At 47.0% G+C, this 24,796-nt stretch overlaps 1 protein-coding gene across 3 annotated transcripts in view; it reads right to left on the minus strand.

Moving 5' to 3' along the window:
- Window positions 1-11,631: 11,631 nt before the first annotated feature.
- crtac1b (cartilage acidic protein 1b) overlaps window positions 11,632-24,796 on the minus strand; it is a 313,163-nt gene continuing 299,998 nt past the window's right edge. For 2 of the 3 annotated variants that reach the window (XM_063071393.1, XM_063071391.1), the window contains exon 15: window positions 21,279-24,214. In XM_063071393.1, the coding sequence (XP_062927463.1) occupies window positions 24,078-24,214 (137 nt within the window). In that variant the 3' untranslated portion in view covers window positions 21,279-24,077. Of the gene's footprint in view, window positions 19,765-21,278; window positions 24,215-24,796 lie in introns of those variants that run through there. The other variant, XM_063071392.1, reaches the window with a different exon arrangement.

The following is a 24,796-nucleotide window of genomic DNA, read 5'->3' on the forward strand; positions in this document are numbered from 1 at the left end:
AACTCTGGAGATTGTTTTGCCTGAAAATCCCAGGAGATCAGCAATGTCTGAAATACACACATCCATCATCAAAGAGCCCCACCATCTAGGCCATCCTCTCTTCTCACTACTACTATTGGGCAGAAAGTGTAGGAGCCTTCTGTCCCACACCACTAAGTTCAGGAACAATTAGTATACACCAACCATCAGGCTCCTGAACTGACATGGATTACTTCATCCACCTCAACTATGATCTTAATTCTGCAATCTATAAATTTGCTTTTGAGAACTCTACAACTCATGTTCTCAGTATTATTTTCATTTACACAGTCCGTCTTCTTTTGCACATTGGTTATTAGTCAGTCTTTTTTATGTATAGTTTTATGTAAATTCAATTGTCTTTCTTTATTTTCCCTGTGGACGCTTGCAAGTAAACGGATCTCAAGGTAACTCATGTGTGCTTTGATAATAACTTCACTTTGAAACTTTAGATGAATGACTCAAAATCATTTGCCCAGGCTCCACATCCTGGGGCAGTTCTTCTCCACTCACTGGGAATATCAGATTTGACCCAAACACAGGGTGCCACTCAGGATGGCTTCCCGACACTGGTGGGCACAGCACATTGAATTATGCCAAGCCAGTGAGAGGCACAGACGTCATATGTTCCTTTGACTTTGACACACTCCACTGTGTACGTGTGCGTTTTAGTGCGACACACTCCACCGTGTGTTCTCCTGGCTGTGACACACTGCAGTGAGTGTGTTGCTCTGGGTATGACTCGCTGTGACAAGTGTTGTTGCTCTGGGTGTGACACACTGCAGTGTGTGGAGGACTCACTAGTGTAAGATGCCCCTGACACACTCCTATGTGTGGCTGTGTCTGTGCTTGTGCATGTTAGTGTGTGGATGCACTCCCCTGGTAGTGACAGTATGTTTCTGTATGTTTGTCCACTCATTATCCATACCTCCCAAAGATATATTTATGTGACTATATTTACTGCTATCTTATATGTTCTATATGTACCATGTGCTGTGTATGACTGTTGATACTGTGGTTTGCACATTGGGTCCAGAGGAACACTGTTTGAACTTGAATGTATTCACAATGCCACATCTCTTATCTTGTACCCTAACTCTTTATACATCATGTTTCGACTGCCCTCTGATGTCCCCAGTCCTCCCACCTCTTGCACTGGGAAGTGGAGAAGGTACTGTACAGTGGCAAGATCATAATTTGTCTGATCCTTTGGAAGTGTGCAGTGCTTTAGAAGTAACCTCTTACACACACTCGATTCTCCTCACCTCCTAACAGCATAGAGGATTGCAAATCTTCTTGGACCATTACCTACAGTTGAATGAGTCAGCCTGTCACTTCTTCTCCTGCCTCTCCCTGCCAGCATGGAATCGACCACCCAAGTCTCACCCACTCCCGTGTGCCATGAACCCAGGGAGAGATGCACCATTGGAGGGGCTGTCCTTCTGTTGCGATCATTCCCAAGGCCTTGGCTCAGGTGTCAAAGACTCTCACAGCATCACCTGAACTGGAGGGGGAAAGTTCTCCCTGGAGCAGTTACTATCAACACAGTTGACCTGGAGGTTGACAATGCTCGGGACACAAGAGGCTCCCTGCGACCACGTGCATTTCCTCTGGTTGCTCCATTTTCCTCCAACATTCCAAAGAATGCTGGTTAGCAGGTTACTTGGTCACACGGGTATAACTGGGAGGTGGCTACCTCGAAGTAAACAGATCTCTCAACGAAATCTGCCAGAGGTCAAGCAGTAGCTGTGTGGTGGGGTGTGGGGTTGGGGATGGACAACTGAAGTTTTGGGTCGAGACCCTTCATCCAGACTAAAAGAGTTGGGGGGGGGGGTGGCCAGTGTAAAGGGTTGGAGGGAAAGGGATGCAGCAAGATCTAGTGGGTGGTGGGTGGATCCTAGTGAGGAGGAGTGATAGGCAGATGGAGGAGTGGGATTAACAAGAGTGGCTGCAAGGTGGTAGGTGGAGGCAACAAAGGTCTGCAGATGGTGGGGTCTGATAGGAGAGGTAGGTGGAGCATGGAGAGAGGGGTGGGGAGGGCAAGTGGGAAAAGAGGGGGGGAGGGTATCCAGTGGGGGGAGTGAGTGGGTGATGGGCGAATAGGGTGGAGAAGGGGGAAGAAAGGGGTGATGGTGGCTGGAGTGGGTATAGGAAGAGCTGGATAGATCAGGAGAAGAGAAATGAGAAACACACTCAAAATGCTGGAGGAACTCAGCAGGTCAGGCAGCATCTTGGGGGGGGTGGAATAAGATGGGAGGTGGGTTACAGCCATTGGAAAACTCAGTGTTCGTGCTATTGGTGAAGTGCTGATCCTCAGTTAGTTTTAAAAAACGCAAACAACAGGAATTCTACAGATGCTGGAAATTCAAGCAACACACATCAAAGTTGCTGGTGAACGCAGCAGGCCAGGCAGAATCTCTTGGAAGAGGTACAGTCGACGTTTCAGGCTGAGTCCTGACAAAGGGTCTCGGCCTGAAACGTTGACTGTACCTCTTCCTAGAGATGCTGCCTGGCCTGCTGCGTTCACCAGCAACTTTGATGTGTGTTGCTTCCTCAGTTAGTTTGTTGTTGTGGGATCTTGCTGTGTGTAGTTTATCTCCTTAACTCCTACAATACAGTAGAAACTGCTCCTGAAAAATACCCATTGTTGTTTTCACAAAGGCGCATCAAATGCACAACAGATCCATTAGGTATGTAAAAATATAAGTTAGAATTAAAAGATGTCTGAAAACACCTCATACTCAGTCACAAACAAGAGAAAATCTGCAGATGCTGGAAATCTGAGCAACACACACAAAATGCTGGAGGAACTCAGCAGGCCAGGCAGCATCTATGGGAAGGAGTAATGTCGATGTTTTGGGCCAAAACCTTTCAGCAGGACTTCGTCAATTTCCAGTAGCTTCTGGCTGAAAGGATTGTTAACATAGATCTAGCAGCTTTAATTGACACCTCCCTCCAATCCCCCCCCCAACTATTTAATCATTTCACAGACAATTCAACTACATTTTGCACATCTTGCTCTAAATGGGCCATGAAATGTTTTCCCTGGAGCTCTGACAGAGAAGGAAGAATTTAGTTTTGTTCCCCAGACTAATCTGTTTAGCAGATATTTGGGATAATCTCAGTTAATTTAATTAAACTCTGAAGACTTTACATAATGCAATTTATACAGAGATTCATTTGTTAAAAAAAAACTTTGCTGTGCTCAATTTGAGGCATGGGGAGCTTCACCCTTCCCTCTGGCACTTGTCCTTCTCTGCTGCTGGTTACTGCTACCTTGGCTCTGGAATTCTTTGGTCAAAGACCAAAATTGGTGAGCCCAGAGTTCAAGGCCCAATGGTCAAAGCCCTGGGTCAGCATGTGCAGAAGTCAGAGGCCCAATGTCTGAGTCCTGGGCCTACAACTCCAGAGGCAGCCTGTCAGTGAGTATGAGCGGATGGGTGGGTGGAAAGGGCGGAAAGGGACTTGATTTGCTACTGTTATTGCTGATTGTCTTGTTTTGCTGCACACTGTGTGCACGCTACGTTGGCGTTGGAATATGTGGCGACACTTGTGAACTGCCCTCGGCACATCTCTGGGTTGTGTTGAGTTGTCTATGCAAGTGATGCATTTCACGGTACGTTTCGATGCACATGTGATAAATAACTGAAGCTGAATCTAGATCTGGCCAGGGATGGAAATCTTAAAAAAAATATAGAGAATGCTGGAGTTATTCAGCAGGTCAGGCAGCAGCTGTGAGGAGAGAAGCAGTTAACATTTCAGATCTAGGAAGGAGTCAAAAGAAGATTATTAAGGTGCAGGGTGGGGGGTTGTGGATTGTAGGTTAGGGATATCCTCCCAATCTCCATTTTACAGCCCCCATTTCTCCATGGTCTCAGTCTGTAGCTGTTCCCATTCACTCATTGACCAGATCATCTCAGAGACAGTTTGAATCTGGTGCAATAAACCAAATGATGGAAGAACTCAGCAGGTCAGGCAGCATCTGTGGAGGAAAATGGGCAGTGGACGTTTCAGACTTTGACAGTCCAGATCTTCTTCAGCCCTCTGTCACCTCCACCTATCACCTCCCAACTTCCTACATCATTCCCACTCTCCCATACCTGCCTATCAGCATACCCCCACCCGGATCCATCCTATTACCCCTATTACCACCCCTTCTGCCCCCCCACCTCTTTATACCGGCTATCTCCACTCTTTATTTCCAGTCCAGATGATGAATCCTGACCTAAAACATCAACTGTCCATCTCCCTCCACAGATGCTGCCTGATTTGCTGAGTTCCTCCAGCATTTTGCTCCAGACTCCAGCATCTACAGTACCTTGTGTCTCCCTCCACAGCTGCTGCCTGACCGGACCTACAGAGTTCCTCAGTGGACCAACCTGGCCAAATTTATTGGCATTCAACAGTACACATGTATACAGCTGGGACCAGGGTACAAAACACAGTACATACATCACATACAGCACAGAAAATAATATTAACAAAATAAAAAAAAGAATATTCTGTGGATGTGCAAGTAAAGTGCATATGCAACATTTGGTTAATATACAGTATAACTAAATAGTATAATGCTCCTGGCGCTGTAATAAACAATGCGTACTGGGTGGCAGCAGGATGTTCAGAAATCTCACAGCCTTGGGGAAGAAGTTGTAATTCAGCCCTTGTTATTACACTGCAGTGCTTTCTGCATGATGGTAGGAGGTCAAAGAGATTGTGTTCAGTGGATGAAATAAATAACTGTTTATATCTGGTCTCTATCGTCAACCCAGTTTTAACCCATCAGAGACGGTCCACTTCCCCAACCCTCTCTGCAACTTAATGAACTTCTCTTGTCCCCTTTTCAGTTCTGACAAAAAGTCCAGAGTTCTCTGAAAGTGGTGACACAGGTAGTCCGGTGGGGAGAAAGGTGTTTGGCACAACCTTCAACGGCCATGTCTTCAGGATGAAGAGTTAGGATATGGCATGTTGTCGTCAACCCTCACCAAGTTTTATCGATGCACCATCGAGAGCATTCTATCTGCATGCACCAAGGCTTGGTACATCAACTGCTCTGCACGTCACCGCAGGAAACTGCAAATTATTGTGGACACAGGTCAGCACATCACAGGAACCATGGACTCTGTCTATACTTGTCGCTGCCTCAATAAAGCAGTCAGCACAATCAAAGTCCACACCCTTCCTGGACATTCTCTCTCCTCCCCTTTCCCATTGGGCAGGAGATACAAAAGCTTGAAAGCACAAAGCACCAGGCTCAAGGACAGCTTCTACCCCCGCTGTTAACAGACTCCTGAACAGATCTCATGTATGATAAGACGGACTCTTGACCTCATAATCTACCTCATTATGAGCTTGCACTTTATCTGTAGATTTTACACTTTATTCTCTATTGTAAGGGGTGGGAAGTTCAAGGGGGATATTAGAGGAAGGTTTTTTACTCAGAGAGTGGTTGGTGCATGGAATGCACTGCCTGAGTCAGTGGTGGAGGCAGATACACTAGTGAAGTTTAAGAGATTACTAGACAGGTATATGGAGGAATTTAAGGTGGGGAGTTATATGAGAGGCAGGGTTTGAGGGTTGGCACAACATTGTGGGCCGAAGGGCCTGTGCTGTGCTGTACTGTTCTATGTTCTATGTTATTGTTTTATCTTGTTCTACCTTAGTGCCCTGTGCAGTGGTTTGATCTGTGTGAACACTGTGCAAGACAAGCTTTTTACTGTATCTTGGTACATATGACAGTAATAAACCAATACTCATAACAATAATAGCAATACCTGGGTATGTCTGTATACAAGATACAGGTACAGCAAATGATTAAAAAGATGGGTAGGATATTAGCCTTTATTGAGAGAAGGTTTGAGTACAGGTGCCAAGATGTCCGACTACAATTACACAGAGACTTTCATGAAACCACACCCGGAGGTTTGTAGGCGGTTTTTCACTTTCCTTGATAAGAAAAGATGACCTACCATAAAGTGATTAACCAGACTTTTTCTGGGAATGATGGGATTTCTGTATGATACAAAGTGGATTGGGTCTTGGTGGAAATCTCATTGAGACTAACAAAATTCTTGCAGGGATTAACAGGGAGGCTGCAAGGAGGCAGTTCACACTGGGCACAGAGATGTGCAGAGGCTCCTTCACTCAGAGAATGGTGAGCCTAAGACAATAAGATGTAGGAGCAGAATAAGGCCATTCGGTCCATCGAGTCTGCGCCATCATTCAAATATGACTGCTTTTTCCCCAACCCCATTTTCCTGCCTTCTCGTAACCCTTTAACCCCTTCACTAATCAAGAAACTATCAATACCTTCCTTAAGTACACCCAAAGGCCTGGGCCCCACGACCCTCTGTGGTAATGATTCCAGATTTACTACCCTCTGGCTGAGGAAATTCATCCTCAGCTCTGTTCTAAATGAACATCTTTGCAATCTGAGGCTGTGCCCTCTAGTCCTAGACTCTCCCACTATTGGAAAAATCCTCTCCATATCCACTCTATCTAGGCCTTTCAATACCCGAGAAGTTTTAATGAGCTACCCCTTCTTCTTCTGAACTCCAGCGAGCACAGGTCCAGGGTCATCAAATGCTTCTCCTCTGTTAACCTTTTCATTCCTGGGATCAAAGTTCAAAGTACATTTATTATCAATGTATGTATTCTATATGCAACTTTGAGTTTGTCTCCTTACAGGCAGCCACAAAACAGAGAAGCCCAATAGAATCCATTAAAAAAATGGGAAACAGCCAATGTGCAGGAAAGTAACAAAGCATGCAAACAATAAAAGTAAGCAGATAACTTTCAGAACTGAAGTCACGAAAGTGAGCCCACAGCCATGAAGCCAGTCATCGTTCCACCAACTCAGGAGCTCAGTAGTTGTAGACCGCAGCCTCAGTTCACCACTGAGACGAGTAAACTGCGTGGAGCAGTGAGCTGAATGCTGAACCTTGACACCCTGACCTTTTCAACCTGGCCCGGTGCTTAAAGCAAGTAAACCTCAGATTGCACCTCGCTCTTGGACCTGGGTCGTACTGCTTCGATACGCTCTCGGGCCTGCACCCCACCGCCACCTCGACTCAGCCCGGCCCCTAACAGAACTTTACAATTCAGCCCTGTGCTTAAATCTATCAAACCTTGGGCCTTTCTTTGCTCTTGGAGCTGGGTCCTGCCATTTCAATCCATACTCAGTCCTGTTTATCATTCTCGAAATGCTCCTCTGGACTCTTTCCAGGCCTGATACACCCTTCCTTAGAAAGGGAGGTTAAAATTGCTGACAATTTGTCATTGTGTCTTCTGAAGGAATGTGGAGTCACTGAAGTCACTGAATTCAATTAAAATAGAAAGGGGAAACACGGAGAGTGCAGGAATATAACACAAACGATAAAGATCGTCATAATCTTGACAAAAGGGGGAGCAGTTTTGGAAGGCGGCGCAGTAGTGTAGTGGTTAGCACAATGGTTTTACAGCGGCAGCGATAACTGATCAGGGTTTGATCCCACTGCTGTCTATAATGAGTTTCCCCCAGGTGGTCTGGTTTTCTCCCACATTCTGAAGGGTTTGTGTGGGTTAGCAAGTTGTGGGCATGCTTTATTGGTGCCTGAAGCATCTGAACACTGGGGGGCCACCCAGCACAGTCCTCATTGATTTGATTTGATGTAAGTGACACGTTTCACTGTATGTTTCGATGTACTTGTGACAAATAAAGATAGCCCTTAACCTTTATCTTTAAAAGGGCTGAATGGCCTTAGCCTGACAATGCATTGCACTGTTCCGATATCCATGTGATGAACCAATCTAACCTGTTTATTAAATTGCTATGAAGACACCAGATGACCATTATGGAGTTGCCCCAGGTCACACCCAAAGTGACCACTCCACTGGGATCCAAGGGTACGAAGACTTGCTTGTTATCACTTTATGTTTTGCGAATAAAAATTCTCAGCTTGAGTTTATTTACAAATGTTGCCGGGTTTAGAGTTTCACAGTATTATACAAAATGCCTTCTTACAACCACGGTCTTTGCTCGGTAAAGTTCACACAATTTCTGTCGCTAATAATCGGTAGTTCAGCAATGTTTTTGTTAAGTAAATGAGTCTCATATTGTCTCTTCCATCTGTTTGAATCTCGTTAGAATCAATACTCAAACCACAAATTGTTCACGTACAGGGACAGTTAAGGAATTATCCAGTCAATTCCCTGTTTATAAAATCACAAGGGGCATAGCTGGATGTGCACGGATATTTCCCAGGATTGGGGAATCGAGAACTGTAAAGATTAAGCAACACACACAAACTTGGAGATGCTGCATTTAATTCCCTCATCCAAGTCATTAACAATATATATTAATGACTTGGATGAGGGAATTAAATGCAGCATCTCCAAGTTTGCGGATGACACGAAGCTGGGTGGCAGTGTTAGCAGTGAGGAGGATGCTAAGAGGATGCAGGGTGACTTGGATAGGTTGGGTGAGTGGGCAAACTCATGGCAGATGCAATTTAATGTGGATAAATGTGAAGTTATCCACTTTGGTGGCAAAAATAGGAAAACAGATTATTATCTGAATGGTGGCCGATTAGGAAAAGGGGAGGTGCAACGAGACCTGGGTGTCATTATACACCAGTCATTGAAAGTGGGCATGCAGGTACAGCAGGCGGTGAAAAAGGCGAACGGTATGCTGGCATTTATAGCGAGAGGATTCGAGTACAGGAGCAGGGAGGTACTACTGCAGTTGTACAAGGCCTTGGTGAGACCACACCTGGAGTATTGTGTGCAGTTTTGGTCCCCTAATCTGAGGAAAGACATCCTTGCCATAGAGGGAGTACAAAGAAGGTTCACCAGATTGATTCCTGGGATGGCAGGTCTTTCATATGAAGAAAGACTGGATGAACTGGGCTTGTACTCGTTGGAATTTAGAAGATTGAGGGGGGATCTGATTGAAACGTATAAGATCCTAAAGGGATTGGACAGGCTAGATGCGGGAAGATTGTTCCCGATGTTGGGGAGGTCTAGAACGAGGGGTCACAGTTTGAGGATAGAGGGGAAGCCTTTTAGGACCGAGGTTAGGAAAAACTTCTTCACACAGAGAGTGGTGAATCTGTGGAATTCTCTGCCACAGCAAACTGTTGAGGCCAGTTCATTAGCTATGTTTAAAAGGAAGTTAGATATGGCCCTTGTGGCTACAGGGGTCACGGGGTATGGAGGGAAGGCTGGGTTCTGAGTTGGATGATCAGCCATGATCATAATAAATGGCGGTGCAGGCTCGAAGGGCCGAATGGCCTACTCCTGCACCTATTTTCTATGTTTCTATGTTTCTAAAATTGCTGGTGGAACGCAGCAGGCCAGGCAGCATCTATAGGAAGAGGTACAGTCGACGTTTCGGGCTAAGACCCTTCATCAGGACTAACATTCTGGCCCGAAACGTCGACTGTATCTCTTCCTATAGATGCTGCCTGGCCTGCTGCGTTCCACCAGCATTTTGTGTGTGTTGCTTGAATTTCCAGCATCTGCAGATTTCCTCATGTTTGCGACTGTAAAGATTAGCTTTATTTATTACATGTACATTAAAGCACAGAGTTTTTTTTAAACAATATATCATTTGCATCAAATCAGCGACGATTGTGATAGTCAGCTGGCAAGTGTCACCATGCTTCCAGTGCCAGTGTAACATGCCCACAGCTCACTAATGGTAAGCTGTACATTTCTGGAATGTGGGAGGAAACGGGAGCACCCGGACAGCAGTGGAATTGAACCTGTAATATTGTTACGCTAACCGCTACACTGCCATGCTAGAGGACTTAGCTTTAAAGTGAGAGGGGGAGAGATTTAATAGGAATGCAACTTTTTCACCCAGAGGGTGATCCATATCTGGAATGAGCTTCCAGAGGAAGTGGCTGAGGCAGGTACGTCAACAACATTTTAAAAAAATGATTGGACAGGGAAGAGTTTAGAGGAATTATGACCATGTGGTTGCAAGCAAGGATAACTTAGATTGGAATCAAGTCTGGCATGGATTGATTGGGCTGAGGGGCCTGTTTCTGTGCTGTATGATTCAGTGACTCCTCCAAAGGGCAGCTGAGGTCAAAATAACCATTGTGTCCATGCATGATTAATCCCAATTAATCTAAATCTGTTCCTTGATTAAAAACATATCTCCAGAATTCCCTGCAGGATTTCATGCTGGTTATGACACTGATGTCCTCTGGTAACCCGCTTCACCACAAGCAGAAGCATTTCCTCTGTGTCTGTTCCAATAAAAAACCTTTGGCAGTTTACATAGAACAGTATTAGACGGGCCAATCAGTTCACAATGTTGTGCTAACCTTAATGACAATTTATACTAAATGTCCTCCTCCTCCTCCTCCTCATTATACTAAACTTCTCTCCCTTCACTTGATAGTCATGAGTCTGTCTAAAAGCCTCTCAGACTCCATCAAACTGCCTGCTTCCACTAGAACCCAGTCCAGATATCCGGCACTCTGCGTAAAAAAACAACGTGCCCCTTACATTCCCTTTAGCCTTAAAAGCATATTCACTAGTGTTAGACATTTATATCCTGGGGAGAAGATTCTGACTCCCTACCCTGTCTATGCCTCTCATAATTTTCAAAGCCTTTATCGGGTCTCCTCTCAGTCTCTGACACTCCAGCTTTGTCCAACCTCTCCTTACAGTTTACACCCTCCAATCCAGGCAGCATCCTGGTGAACTCCCCAATCTCCACATCCTTCCTGTAATGAGGTGACCAGAACAGCACACAATACTCCAACTACGGTCTCACGTCTTATATAGCTACAACATGACTTCCTGACTTGTACAGTCAGAAGCCCTACCACCTTATCCACTTGCCCTGGACCTGGACCCCAAGATCCCTCTGCACCTTAATGCTATTAAGGGGTCTACCATTGACTGTATATGCTCACCCTTCATTTGGCCTCTGAAAGTGGGTAGTGGCAGAGGCAGTCACATTAGGGACATTGAGGAGACTCTTAGATGAAAGAAAAATGAAGGTGCTTGTGAGAGGGAAGGGATAGATTGATTTTAGTCTATGTTAAAATGTCAGCACACTGGGGGCCAAAGGGCCTGTTCTGTGTTCTATGTTCATCTCCACACTTGGTCAGATTAAGTTCCATTGCCACTTGTCTGCCCATCTCTGTGATTGATCAACAGCCCTCAGTGGGTCTCTCTTCAGCCTTAGAGCATAAGACATAGGAGCAGAATTAGGCCATTCAGCCCATCAAGTCTGCTCTGCCATTTCATCATGGCTGATCCCAGATCCCACCCATACATCTGCTTTCTCGATATATATCCTTTGATGCCCTGACTGATCAGGAAATGACCAACTTCTGCCTTGGACTTGGCCTTCACCGCAGTCTGTGGCAGAGCATTCCACAGATTTACTACTCCCTGGCTAAAAAAAAATCCTCCTTACCTTTGTTCTAAAGGGTCGCCCCTCAATGTTGAGACTGTGCCCTCTAGTTCTGGATACCCCCACCGTAGGAAACATCCTCCCCACATCCACCTCATCTAGTCCTTTCAACGTTGGGTAGGTTTCGATGAGATCCCCTCCTTCCAACCCCCTCCCCCCCCCACATTCTTCTAAATTCCAGTGGGTACAGGCCCAAAGCTGCCAAATGTTAACCCCTTCATTCCTGGAATCATCCTCATATACCTCCTCTGGACTCTCGAATGACAACACAGAGATACGGAGCCCAAAACTGTTGACAATACTCCAAGTGCGTCCTGACTAGTGTCTTATAAAGGCTCAGCATTATCTCCTTGCTTTTATATTCCTTTATAGCCTTTCTCCAGGAGAAAAGAGACTATTGCCGTACATCATATCCTGATATGTACATCTTTACATTTTAGGGCGCCACGATTGTGTAGCACTTAGCACGAAGCAATCACAGCTTAGGATGTCAGGGTTTGAAGTTCAATTCCTGCGTTGTCTGTAATAAGTTTATATGTCCTTTCTGTGAGTGTGTGAGCTTCCTCTGGGTGCTCTGGTTACCACCCTCGTTCGAAAGACGTACCAGTTTTAGTAGGTTAATTGTTCATTGTTAATTGTCCTGTGACCAGGCTAGGGTTAAATAGGGGGGTTTCTGAGCAGTGAGACTCATTGGGCCAGAAGAGCCTGTTCTGTCCTGTATCTCGAAATAAAATATAAAAATACATTTCAGACACCACTGCCATAAATCTCTGCACTCCGTCTATACACTTTGTATAATGTACACACCACGGACACAATCCTCCCCACCACTGAGGACATATTAAAGTGGCAGTGCCTCACAAAGATGGCACCCATCGGGACACGCCCTCTTCTCATTGCTATCGTCAGGGAGGAGGTACAGGAGCCCGAAGACACACACTTGACGTTTCAGGAGCAGCTTCTTACCTTCCACCACCGGATTTCTGAACGGACCATGAGCTCACGACCACCTCAATATTACACTTTTGCTCTATTTGCTTTTTAAACCTGTACTGCACTGCTGCCACAAAACTACGAGCTTCAGAACATGTAATAATTCTGATTCTGCTCCAAGGGTGAACGAAGCAAGGATTCGTACATGTTTACTGTAACTTCTGTCTGTATTCTGTCTTTTTAACAATACTTTTACTGGCCTTTGCCCGACGTAGGCCAGCATTGAGTGATTTGTGCTTCGAGATATCTCTGATCCCTGCCAGTGCTCAAACTGTCCAGGTGATGTGAACTCCCTGTTCCCAGTGTGTGTCTCCTCACTGCTAATCATGAGATCTTCCACTGTGCAAAAATTAAACTGTGTATAAGATGAAAGAGTCATAGATCAAGTAAATATCCAGAGATTTTCTCCCCAGGGTTAATACGAGGGGGGCATAATTTTAAAGTGATTGGAGGAAAGTAGAGAGAGGAGTCAGGGGTCCAGTAAGTTATTTACATAGAGAGGGCTGAGTGACTGAAGTGTGGGGCACCCTGCTATGTGTGGTAGTAGAGGCAGCTACATTAGGGACATTTAAGAGTCTCTTTGGCATATAGAACAAAGAACATTACAGCACAGTTCAGGCCCTTCAGCCCACAATGTTGTGCCAACCTTTTAACCTACGCTAAGACCAGTCTAATCCTTCCCTCCTACAGGGCCCTCCATCGTTTTCTCTATCACCCATGTGCCTATTTAAAAGTTTCTTAAATGTCCCTGATGTGTCTGCCTCCAGCACCACATGGATGACAGAAAAACGGTGGGCTATGTGCAAGGGAAGGGTTACATTGATCTTAGTGGAGTTTAAATAAACTGCACAGTATTGTGGGTCAAAGGGCCTTTGCCGTGTTTTACTGTTGTGGAGAGATTTGGATAAATGCTTGTTAAGGTAACACAGTCAGAGGATGCGCTAAGATGGCATTAGGCACAAGGCACTGTCAGGGTACGTGCTAAGATGGCTTTGGGCACAAAGCACAGTTACAGGACTTGCTGGGATGGCATTGGGCACAAAACAGTCAGGGGACATGCTGGGATGGCATTGGGCACAAAACAGTCAGGGGACATGCTGGGATGGCATTGGGCACAAAACAGGGGACGTGCTGGGATGGCATTGGACAAAACGCACAGTCAGGGGATGTGCCGGAATGGCATTGGGCACAAAACACAGTCAGGGGACATGCTGGGATGGCATTGGGCACAAAACAGTCAGGGGACATGCTGGGATGGCATTGGGCACAAAACAGTCAGGGGACATGCTGGGATGGCATTTGGCACAACACAGTCAGGGGACATGCTGGGATGGCATTGGACACAACACACAGTCAGGGGACGTGCCAGGATGGCATTGGGCACAAAACACAGTCAGGGGATGTGCTGGGATGGCATTGGACACAACACACAGTCAGGGGACATGCTGGGATGGCATTGGACACAAAAGAGGCTAGTTAATGTTCCCTGGAGCTGAAAACTTTGTGACCGCAGCTGACAGAGTCACCGCTATTCCATGCTGAGTGACTAAAGTGTTAGACAGTTGAAACCAATTCGGTCTTGTATAACAGTACTCATAATGTTTTCCACTGAGGTTGGGTGAGACAATGGCCGGAGGTCATAGGCTAAGGGTGAAAGGTGAAATATTTAAGGGGAACCTGAGGGGCAGCTTCTTCACTCAGAGAGTAGTGAGAGTGTAGAATGAGCTGCCAGAACAAGTGGTGGATGCGATTTGATTTCAACATTTAGGAGAAGTTTGGATAGGTATGTGGATGGGAGGGGTATGAAGGGCGATGGTCCAGGTGCAGGTCTCAACATCTCTATGGCTCTACCAGCGTGGATTGCTTTATGGCAACACAGAGGCATAACGGATAGAGGGCTGCCCCAGAGCTCCAGCGACCCAGTTCAATCCGACCTTGGACTTTGTCTGTGTGTGAAGTTTGCACGTTCTCTCTGTGATGACATGGATCCCCCACCTCCCCCCCCAACACACCGGGTGCTTCAATTTCCTCCCACATCTCAAAGATGTGGGTCTGTGGGTAAATTGCTCCCAATGTGTTGGTGAGGGGTGGAATATCTGGGGAGAGTGAGATGGAATCAGTGCAGGATATTGGTGCCAGAATGTGTGGTGACACTTGCGGGCTACCCAAACAACACATCAGTGGGTGTGTTGGTTGTTAACCCAAACAACACATTTCACTGTATGTTTCGGTGTACATGTGATAAATATGTCTGGATCTGGATTTGGGATATTGTGAGCAACTTTGGGCCCCACATCTAAGGAAGGAAGCACTGGCCTGAAGGGGGTCCAGAGGAGGTTCACGGAAATCCCTGGATCCCGGGAGTCAAAGGCTGAATGGAGGAGCGTTGGTGTCTGTGATTGCTGGAGTTCAGAAGGATAAAGTGGGGGTGTGGGGATCTCATGGAAAACTACTGGATAGAATCAATGTGGAGTAGATGTTTCCGTCAATAGGAGATTCTAGGACTAGAGGCCACAGCCTCAGAATAAAGGGGCATCCATTTAAAATTGAAATAGGGAGGAATTTTTTCAAGCAGAGGGTGGTGAATCAATGGAGTCTGTTACCACAGACAGCTGTGGCAGCCAACTCATTGAGTTTCTTTCTCAGGCAGAGATTGGTAGGCTCTTGATTGGTGGGGGGGGGGGGGTTGTTGTTAGGCGTTTATGGGGAGAAGGCAGGAAAATGGAGTTGGAGAAAAATACCATGATTGAATGTCGGTGCATACTTGATGGGGCAAATGGCCTAATTCTACTCCTATGTCTTACGGTCTAGGTGTGCCTGGGTAGTTGATGGCCAGCATGGATTCAGTGGGCTGAAGGGTCTGTGTCTGTGTTGTAACTCTCGATGGAAACCCGACTAACTCTGAAGGGGAGCAGGCAGCCACTTTACAGTGACGTGTGAAATCCCACGAAGGGCCCCCTGCTGAAAACGATCAGTTGAAAGAAGGAGACAGAGACCAGGAGCATTGAAATGCATATTTGTTTGCAGACCAACACACAGTGTCCAACGGGAGGCAGCGGACAACACCCACAGCTCACTGGGCAGAAACCCACGGGCAAGACACGTTCATGCGTCACAGATTCACCCGCTTGGAACGGGTTACCCTGGATGTAGGCGCAGTGAGACGAGAGCTTCTCTTTACCATGGTGTGGGGAAGGGAATTCGTGGCACCATCCTGAGACCCCCCCCAGTGAGTGGGGCCACAGCGGCTAAAGATGAAAAAGACCCTGTCTCCTGAGCAGTTACCACCTACTCACCTCCCAGCCCAACCCTACGACGAAAGGCATTTGCTGGGACATGGGCCTTGGATGTGGGGTTGAGTGCCATCTTCTCCCTTTGTCCCCCAGAATGGAGGGAGAAGTTTGTCCTATATTCTGAGCCAGTCTATGCACTGGGATTGGCTCCCGGATGGAAAAAAAGAGCTGGGTTTCTGCTCCTGATGATACTGCTTCCCAGGTCAAACCCACCTCTGACCCCTGTGCTTTCTTGGCAATGCTGACTCACCCAACCCACGATGTGAAGAATGCCCACTTGGGACGGCTCTGTCTCTGAAGTAACATCAGCTCATGGGGGAAGACTTCATAATTCCACCTGGGTAGTTGCAGCCCAATGACATGGTCACCAGGTTGACACCATATCAGCAGCAACATGACATAATATCTCAGCACAATATAACAGCCACCCGCCCCCCGCCTTTCAGGAACAATGGGATGGCATCGTATGCAGGTAACATATGACATCATATCCATGCACAGCTGCAATGATATTATATGTGGGCAATATACAGTATGACATCATATCCATGCATGGATGTGATGACATCATCTCCAGATACAAATGTGATGATATCATACTGTATGTTGGAAACATGTGATATCATATCCAGGCACAGCATTGTGACATCACATTCAGGATCAAATTAGGTTACCATACTCAAGCACAGGATGAAGTCATCATACCCCATGGAACAATAAAGACCTTAGATACCACCAAGACATTATTTCTAGCAATTCCAAGCATTATCTGTACACTGAAATGTGATTTAAGCTTTCCTTCTAACTTTTGGATACTTTGGGTGTGGGGTGGGGAAGGAATATGGGGTTGGGAAAAGGATGTGGTCATGGCGTTGAAATGGGTGGAGTGGTGATGGAGGGGCAGGGAATGTGGGTGTTGAAATGCAAGGGTGGGGAAGGGTGGGTGTTGCACTGTAAGGGTGGTAACGTGGGGGTGTTGAAAGGTGAGGGTGGTGTCCAGACTGGGCTGGACATGGAGCAGGGTGCCGATGGTCCGAGGGCTGTGGACTGGGACCTGTCAGCGATAAACCAGTCATGCTGCTGAGGAGCCAAGTGCCAGGACTGGGACTGCAGCCTCCCAGGAGCCGGGTGAAATGGAGACACAAGGCAGACCCTGCATGCCGAAGTTGGAGGAACTCAGCGGGTTAGGCAGGGTAACGAACGGTCAATGTCTCAGGTCAAAACTCTCTTCATGTGGAAGACTGCTAAAATCCTGATTTCTTGCATCTTTCACAATCTGTTTCCTTTTTGAACTCTCCCCCACTTCAAAGAACCGTTCGAGGGTGCCCGCTTCTCTATTGGCCCAGTCTTCCATTATCAAGAGAGACAGCATTACCACAGCCAGCTAGAGGGGTGCAAGAGACCGCAACTCCCGGATCCTCCGGTCCAGAGCAAGAGCTGGGAGAGACGCAAGGGGAAAGGCTGGTGCTCCCCATGTCTCACTGATACACTTTTCTGCAGGGAAGCCATTGACTCCCTCACCACCTGGGACGAGGGTGCGAATTCAATGTATGAAAGGTTTTCCCTCTGTGGATTCCGTCTACATTTCTCACGCTCCTGGTCACACAGCCAGCTTACCCCGCCCGCCACGGGCATTCTGTCCTCTCCTGTCTCCCACCGAACCGGGCAGCAGATATGAAAGCCTGGACCAGACTCAAGGCCAGCTGTTATAGAATTAGTGAATGATTCTCTAGTACGATGTGATGGACTTGACTTCACCATCTACCCCATTCTGATCTTGCACCTTATTGTCTGCCTGCACTGCACCTTCTCTGTAGCCATAACACTTTATTCTGCTGTTATTTTTCCTTTACTATCTCGATGTGTGATATAATGCCAAGTACAGTGAACAGTGAAACTCGGTACAGGTGACAATAATAAACCAATTTAACACTTTCATGGGCCAGGCAGCCAAGCACCCCCTGTCTGTGAAATTCTCCGCCCCAGAAGGTGGCCGAGGCTGGGTCATTAGATATATTTAAACTGGAGATAAATATTGAGGAGATGGAGGAATTGAGACCAGCGTGAACACCCATGATCTGTTCGAATGCTAGATGGGCCGAGTGGCCTTTATGTCTGTGTAACCATCCACCCCCTCCCGCACCTCCCCACCCCGACTCTCCAGTGGGTGTTGGGTTAGACACCAGCTCTGTTATACAACACGGTCCATGAACAATGTTCAACCCAATACAACAGCCGGAGGTCCCGTAATATCCCGCTGTAGCCACTGCGCACTGATGGTGTCCGAGCTTCCTGCCCCGGTGCTGTTACCTCTCTGCCCGGCTAGAGGAGCAGTTCCAGCTCAGACGGGTCTACCACAGCACGTCGATTGAAGAAGTGCCATCAGGAGGGGGCGATTTGCTTTGCCCAGTTGCAGACAGAGTGAGGATGTTACACAGTCACACACGATACAGAAGACCCAGCCTTGTCACGTACAACCCACTGCTCCGACTCAGCCCGAGAGCAAACCACTGTAACCCACGCACAGCCGTCCAAACGATCGCAAACAATTTACTTTTATTAAGCATAGTCGTAGAGATAATGGAGAGTTGTGTGTGTGTGTGTGTGTGTGTGTGTGCGCACATAGGCATGTTGTGTAGGTTGTTTGTGTATGTGCACCTCTGTGCTAAGTGTGTTTATATATGTCTGCGGATGTATGTTCCTGTATGTTCTGGGTGTCCCTATAGATTACATGTCTGTGTATGATGCATGTTTGTTTATTCACTTGTGTGTGTGTGTGTGTGAGTGTGTGAGTGTGAGTGTGTGTGTGTGTGTGTGAGTGTGAGTGTGTGAGTGTGTGTGTGTGTATGTGTGAGTGTGTGTGTGTGAGTGTGTGTGTGTGAATGAGTGTGTGAGTGTGAGTGTGTGTGTGTGCGTGCGTGTGAGTGTGTGTGTGAGTGTGTGTGAATGAGTGTGTGAGTGTGAGTGTGTGTGTGTGTGAGTGTGTGTGTGTGTGCGTGCGTGCGTGTGTGTGTGAGTGAGTGTGTGTGTGAGTGTGTGTGTGTGAGTGTGTGTGTGAGTGTGAGTGTGTGAGAGTGTGTGTGTGAGAGTGTGTGTGTGAGAGTGTGTGTGTGAGAGAGAGTGTGTGTGTGTGAGTGTGTGTGAGTGTGAGTGTGTGAGAGTGTGTGTGTGAGAGTGTGTGTGAGTGTGAGTGTGTGAGTGTGAGTGTGTGTGTGTGAGAGAGTGTGTGTGAGTGTGAGTGTGTGTGTGAGGGTGTGTGTGTGTGAGTGTGAGTGTGTGTGTGTGTGTGAGAGTGTGTGTGTGAGAGTGTGAGTGTGAGTGTGTGAGTGTGAGTGTGTGTGTGAGTGTGTGTGTGAGTGTGCGTGTGTGTGTGTGAGAGAGTGTGTGTGAGAGTGTGAGTGTGAGTGTGAGTGTGTGTGAGTGTGTGTGTGAGTGTGAGTGTGTGTGTGAGAGTGTGAGTGTGTGGGTGCGAGTGTGAGTGTGTGGGTGTGAGTGTGTGTGTGTATGAGTGTGTTTGGGAATGTATGTGTCTGTGCGTGTGCATGTTGAACGTGCACCACGAGTGTGCTGTGTGGATCCTCCTCAGAGTCTTTGTTGTCTGGGTTTTTGTGCTTATCACTCTGGTATCATACAATCAAATTCCAATCAAACACCTCCTGGGTTTCAAGTGTGCCTGGCCTCAGGTTGCTGTACAGTGGGAGATCGAAGGGGGGAATCGCTGGAATTTTTCCGTTCGATGGGAACATCCTGTGTGTGCCTGAGATCGTGGATTCACCTGGAGCTTGATTGCACGGTGCACCGAAAGGCAGCAAACCAAGAGAGAGGAAAATTGCCGTGGTTGTTTCTTTTCTCAATCCTGTTCAAATTGTGGACAGCTGAGGCAGTGGAAGACAGAGGGGTTTCCAGGTGTTAAGTTGCCAGGGAGCAGATCTGGCTCTCAGGCCTGGAGCCAGTAGATGAGGCCAGGAAGAAGCACGATGAGTGGGCAGAGAGGACAGGTGGGCTGTGGAGCGGATGAGAAACCTCCTCCAAAGTACGCGACTTGGGCTGGTTAGGAAGAGAAAGAAAAGAAGGAAGAGGAAGGAAGAAAGATTTGTATCGAAGCTTATTGCAGGACACAGTTGAAAGCAACAACAATTAAAACAAAGGGGAGACACAAGAGACTGCAGATACTGGAAGCTGGAGCAGAGTCCGAGGGAGGAAATGGACAACTGATGTTTTGTGCCCAGTTCATTCATGGGCTGAGAGACAGCAGGTGTAAAGAGCTGGGGAAGGGCTGGAGCAAGAGCTGGCATGTGATGGGTGGATCCAGGTGAAGGGTTAATGGGCAGATGAGGAGGGAGGAGGGGAGAGTGGGAATAATGACGGAGGCTGGATCAAGGAGAAGTCTTGATGGACAAATGGAAAAGTGGGAGTGGGAATAATGACAGGGACTGGGAGATGATGGGTGGATCTAGGTGGGGGATGATGGGCAGATGGAGGAGGGTGAGTGAGAATGACAAAGGCTGGGGGGTAATGGGTGGATCCAGGTGAGGGTTTGAAGGGCAAACTGAAAAGTGGGAGTGGGAATAATGACAGGGACTGGGAGGTGATGGGTGGATCATGATGAGGGGTTGAAGGGCAGATAGAGGAGGGGGGAATGGGAATAATAACAGAGGCTGGGAGGTGATGGGTGGATCTAGGTGAGGGTTGACGGGCAGATGGAGGAGCAGGGAGTGGGAATAATAACAGAGGCTGGGAGATGATGGGTGGGGGTCACAAAGGGCTGCAGGTGGTGGAATCTAATCTAAGGAAGGTGGAGCATGGAGCCAAGTGAAGGAGGTGGGGAGGGCACCCAGTGGGAGCAGAGTGTGGCCAATGGACAGATGGAATGGGTGGAGGAGGAAAGAAATGGGGTGAGGGAGCCTGAGGTGGGGCATGTGAGGAACTGGAGGATCAGGAGAGAGGAAAAGGAACAGAGGTGAACGGGTTACCAGAAAGTACAGAGTTTACCAAAAGCAGAAATCTTTCTGGGGATACACAGCAGGCATGGAACAAGTACAAGAATTAACAATACAGCTTTACAATCAATACAATCTAAAACATTCACGTATTCCCTAGTGCAGTGTGACAATTTGGGAGGTGGAGTGGGGGATATCTATGAGAGGGTGCTTGTTGTTCAGAAGTGGAGTGTCATACACTGGCTGGGAATTCCCAGGAAGAAGGAAGTTAAACAGGGAGAGATTAAACACTGACTGTGGAGAGCATTCTAATTGATTGCACCTCCATCTGGTACGGAGGCCCCAGTGTGCAGGATCAGAAAAGGCCGCAGAGGGTTGTAGGCCCAGCTGGCTCCATCACAGGCACAACCCTCCCCAGCATCAAGGACATCTTCAAAAGGCGGTTCCTCAACAAAGAGGCATCCATCACCAGGCGTCCTCATCGTTCAGGACATGCCCTCTTCTCATTGCTACCATCAGGGAGGAGATACAGGAGGCTGAAGACCCACACTCAACAACTTAGTATCAACTTTTTCCCCATCAGATTTCCATGAACCAATGAACATCACCTCATTGTTCCTCTTTTGCATTATATATTTATTTTGAAATTTATAGCCATTTTATGTCTTTGCACAGTGTTGCTACCACAAAACAAATATCATGTTATCTAAATCAATGATAATAAATCTGATTCTGATTCTGATTCAATCCTTGTGATCGCCTAAGGCACTAAAGAATCAACCCCATTGTCTCACAAGAACAGCAGATTTCCTCTGCTGGAGAAAGGTAAAATACAACTTGGATTCAGGTCTAAACTGTCATTGTTATTCGGTTTCTGGTAAGATGACGGTGTTCTCAGATGCAGTGGCTTCTACGGGTCCAACCAAAGGTATTGGCTTCTCTAAACAAATTTTTTTACAATTGCAAAACCCTGCTGCACATTAAGAACTTAAAGTACTGCAGGTCCACCCCATTAGTGAGTTGCCCTTTTGCAGGAAACTGAAGGAGCTGGACGGTGTGGACTGTGTTGCTGCCCGCTTCAGAGAGGCGTCGGAGTCAGTGCATGAAGGCAATGTGCAGTCTAACAGCGAGTGATTGTTTTACTTGCTCTTATTGAGATTGCAAGGCTGTTGGGCATTGGTAATATAGAATGCTGCAGTTCACTGGTACAACCCTCTAACTCTCAATACAGGAGCCCCTCAGGGCTGCGTACTGAGTCCCCTCCTTTACTCCCTGTATACCCATGACTGTATCGCCACCCACAGCTCCAATCTGCTAATTAAATTTGCTGATGACACTACATTAATTCGTCTTATCTCAAACAATATTAAGGTGGCCTACAGCGAAGTAGTCATCTCTCTGACACAGTGGTGTCAAGAAACCAACCTCTCCCTCAATGTCGCAAAAACAAAGGAGCTGATTGTGGATTACAGGAGGAATGGAGACGGGCTAACCCCTATTGACATCAATGGATCTGGGGTTGAGAGGGTAAACAGCTTTAAGTTCCATGGCATCCACATCACTGAGGACCTCACGTGGTCTGTACACACCAGCTGTGTGGTGAAAAAGGCACAACAGCGCCTCTTCCACATCAGATGGTCGAGGAAGTCTGGTATGGGCTCCAAATCCTAAGAACTTTCTACAGGGGCACAATTGAGAGCATCCTGACTGGCTGCATCACTGCCTGGTATGGGAACTGTACCTCCCTTAATCACAGGACTCTGCAGAGAGTGGTGCAAACAAGTCCAGCGCATCTGTAGTTGCGAACTTCCCATGATTCAGGACATTTACAAGAACAGGTATGTAAAAAGGGCCTGTAGGATTATTGGGGACCCAAGCCATCCCAGCCACAATCTATTCCAGCTGCTACCATCCGGGAAGCGGTACTGCAGCATAAAAGCCAAGACCAGCAGGCTCCGGGACAGCTTCCAGGAGAGAGGTCAGAGTGGGTGTGGTATGGCATCCATGCTGTCATTGGTGCTGCCCTCCAGTGTTTGCTCAGTGAGAGAACAGCCGTGTTGAGTTCAACTGAACACTGCTGCAACATTCGTGGACCCAGGGACTTGGACTATATATTTTTTGTGCGACTCTATTTTACTGCTATCTTATATGTGCTATATGTATACTTTGTGCTGTGTATGACTGTTGGTACTTTGTTTTGCACCTTGGCCCTAGAGTAAAACTGTTTCTTTTGGCTGTACTCATGGATATTCATGTATGGTTGAATGACAATTAAACTTGAACTCAAACTTAAACTTCTTGCAGTTTTACCTTCGTTATGCTTGCTTCTTTGTGAATTTTTGGTAGATTTTCACTCAATTGTACTATTGGTGTTTCTGTATTTCTGTCTCTGCTGTTTCATGGATTGTCCTTATCTTTAACTATCCAGCTTGAAATGGTTCAAAGTATAAAGAGAGAACATGAGGCATATAGTATTAATGTTAAGACTCTTGGCAGTGTGGAGGATCAGAGGGATCTTGGGGTCCAAGTTCATAGGATACTCAAAGCTGCTGTGCAGATTGACTCTATGGTTAAGAGAGCATACGGTGCATTGGCCTTCATAAATCGTGGGATTGAGTTTAAGAGCTGAGAGGTAATGTTGCAGCTATATAGGGCCCTGGTTAGACCCCACTTGGAGTACTGTGCTCAATTCTGGTCACTTCACTATGGGAAGGACATGGAAACCATAGAAAGGGTGCAGAGGAGATTTACAAGGATTTTGCCTGGATTGGCAAGCATTCCTTATGAGAATAGGTTGAGTGAACTTGGCCTTTTCTCCTTGGAGCGACGAAGGATGAGAGGTGACTTGATAGGGGTGTACAAGATAATGAGAGGCATTGATCATGTGGATAGTCAGAGGCTTTTCCCCAGGGTTGAAATGGCTAGCACGAGAGGGCATAGTTTTAAGGTGTTTGGAAGTAGGTACAGAGGAGATATCAGGGGTAAGTTCTTTACGCAGAGAGTGGTGAGTGTGTGGAATGGGCTGCTGGTGACAGTGGTGGAGGCGGAAATGATAGGGTCTTTTAAGAGACCCCTGGAGCCCTGGAGGCTACATGGAGCTTAGAAAAATAGAGGGCTATGGGTAAAGCCTAGATAGTTCTAAGGTAGGGACATGTTCGGCACAGCTTTGTGGGCCAAATTTCCTGTATGTTTCTATGAGGCTCTTTTGTTCTCCTGTCTTTTCACCTCTCACCTGTTGTTCTCTGCTACTATTTATTGTTATTTCTTTGTTATGAACATCTGATAAAGTGGCTGTAACCACAAGATTTGTGCCTCATTCTGAACTTCCAAAGGATTTCCTAGGCAGAATCATCTCCAGATCTAACAAACTACTATCCATTGATCTAGGGTCACTGTTACGGTCACTGATTTCTCCGAGGATCATGGTAGAGAGCTCCTGAGATCCCGAGAGCGATGCTGTGTGGAGCTTAGCCGCTGGCCTTTACCTCTGGGTTGGATTAGCATTGGGAGCAAGGTCAATGGTGAGGTTCCAGACGAAGAGCGACCCAACGGCTGGGCTGGTGGAAGATGATACATCACAATGTCAGTGAAGGCGGAGGAAGAGTGCAGCAATGAAGGCGCCCCAGTCCTCTTGCTTTCCACGCAACAGGACCCTGACACCAACCTGTGGCTGCCCGTCCATCAGCTTCCCCACGTTAAACAAAGCCACCCACAGAATTCCCTCTCCATTAAGGGAATCCAGTCCAACACTGTGGTACGTGGATCCCAGATCGACTTCTACAGCCATCTGATGATCCACTCAGGGGAACACCAAACTCGATTTGAGTGATTAAACTAGTTACCGAGACTAGTTTTTCATTCCAGGTTCATTTAATTATTTGAATCTAAGTTGCACTGGGAAGATGTGAAACCTGGTGGTGACTTCACATTGTTCTGTAAAGAATGGCCCAGGTACAGAGTGCTGGCATTTTGAAGTATCTACTGGAGATGCAGACATTTACGGAAGGGCCCTCGACAGACTATGGTATGATGTCTAAAACCTCCAAAACCTGCTAGAAGTTCACTGAAGTTCATTGGTTCCTTCCCCATGTTTCTGGAAAGGTTTAGGAAACTTAAAAGTATCTCCTTGGGACATGGTC

The sequence above is a fragment of the Mobula hypostoma genome, chromosome 19 (assembly GCF_963921235.1).
Source record: "Mobula hypostoma chromosome 19, sMobHyp1.1, whole genome shotgun sequence".
NCBI lineage: Eukaryota > Metazoa > Chordata > Chondrichthyes > Myliobatiformes > Myliobatidae > Mobula > Mobula hypostoma.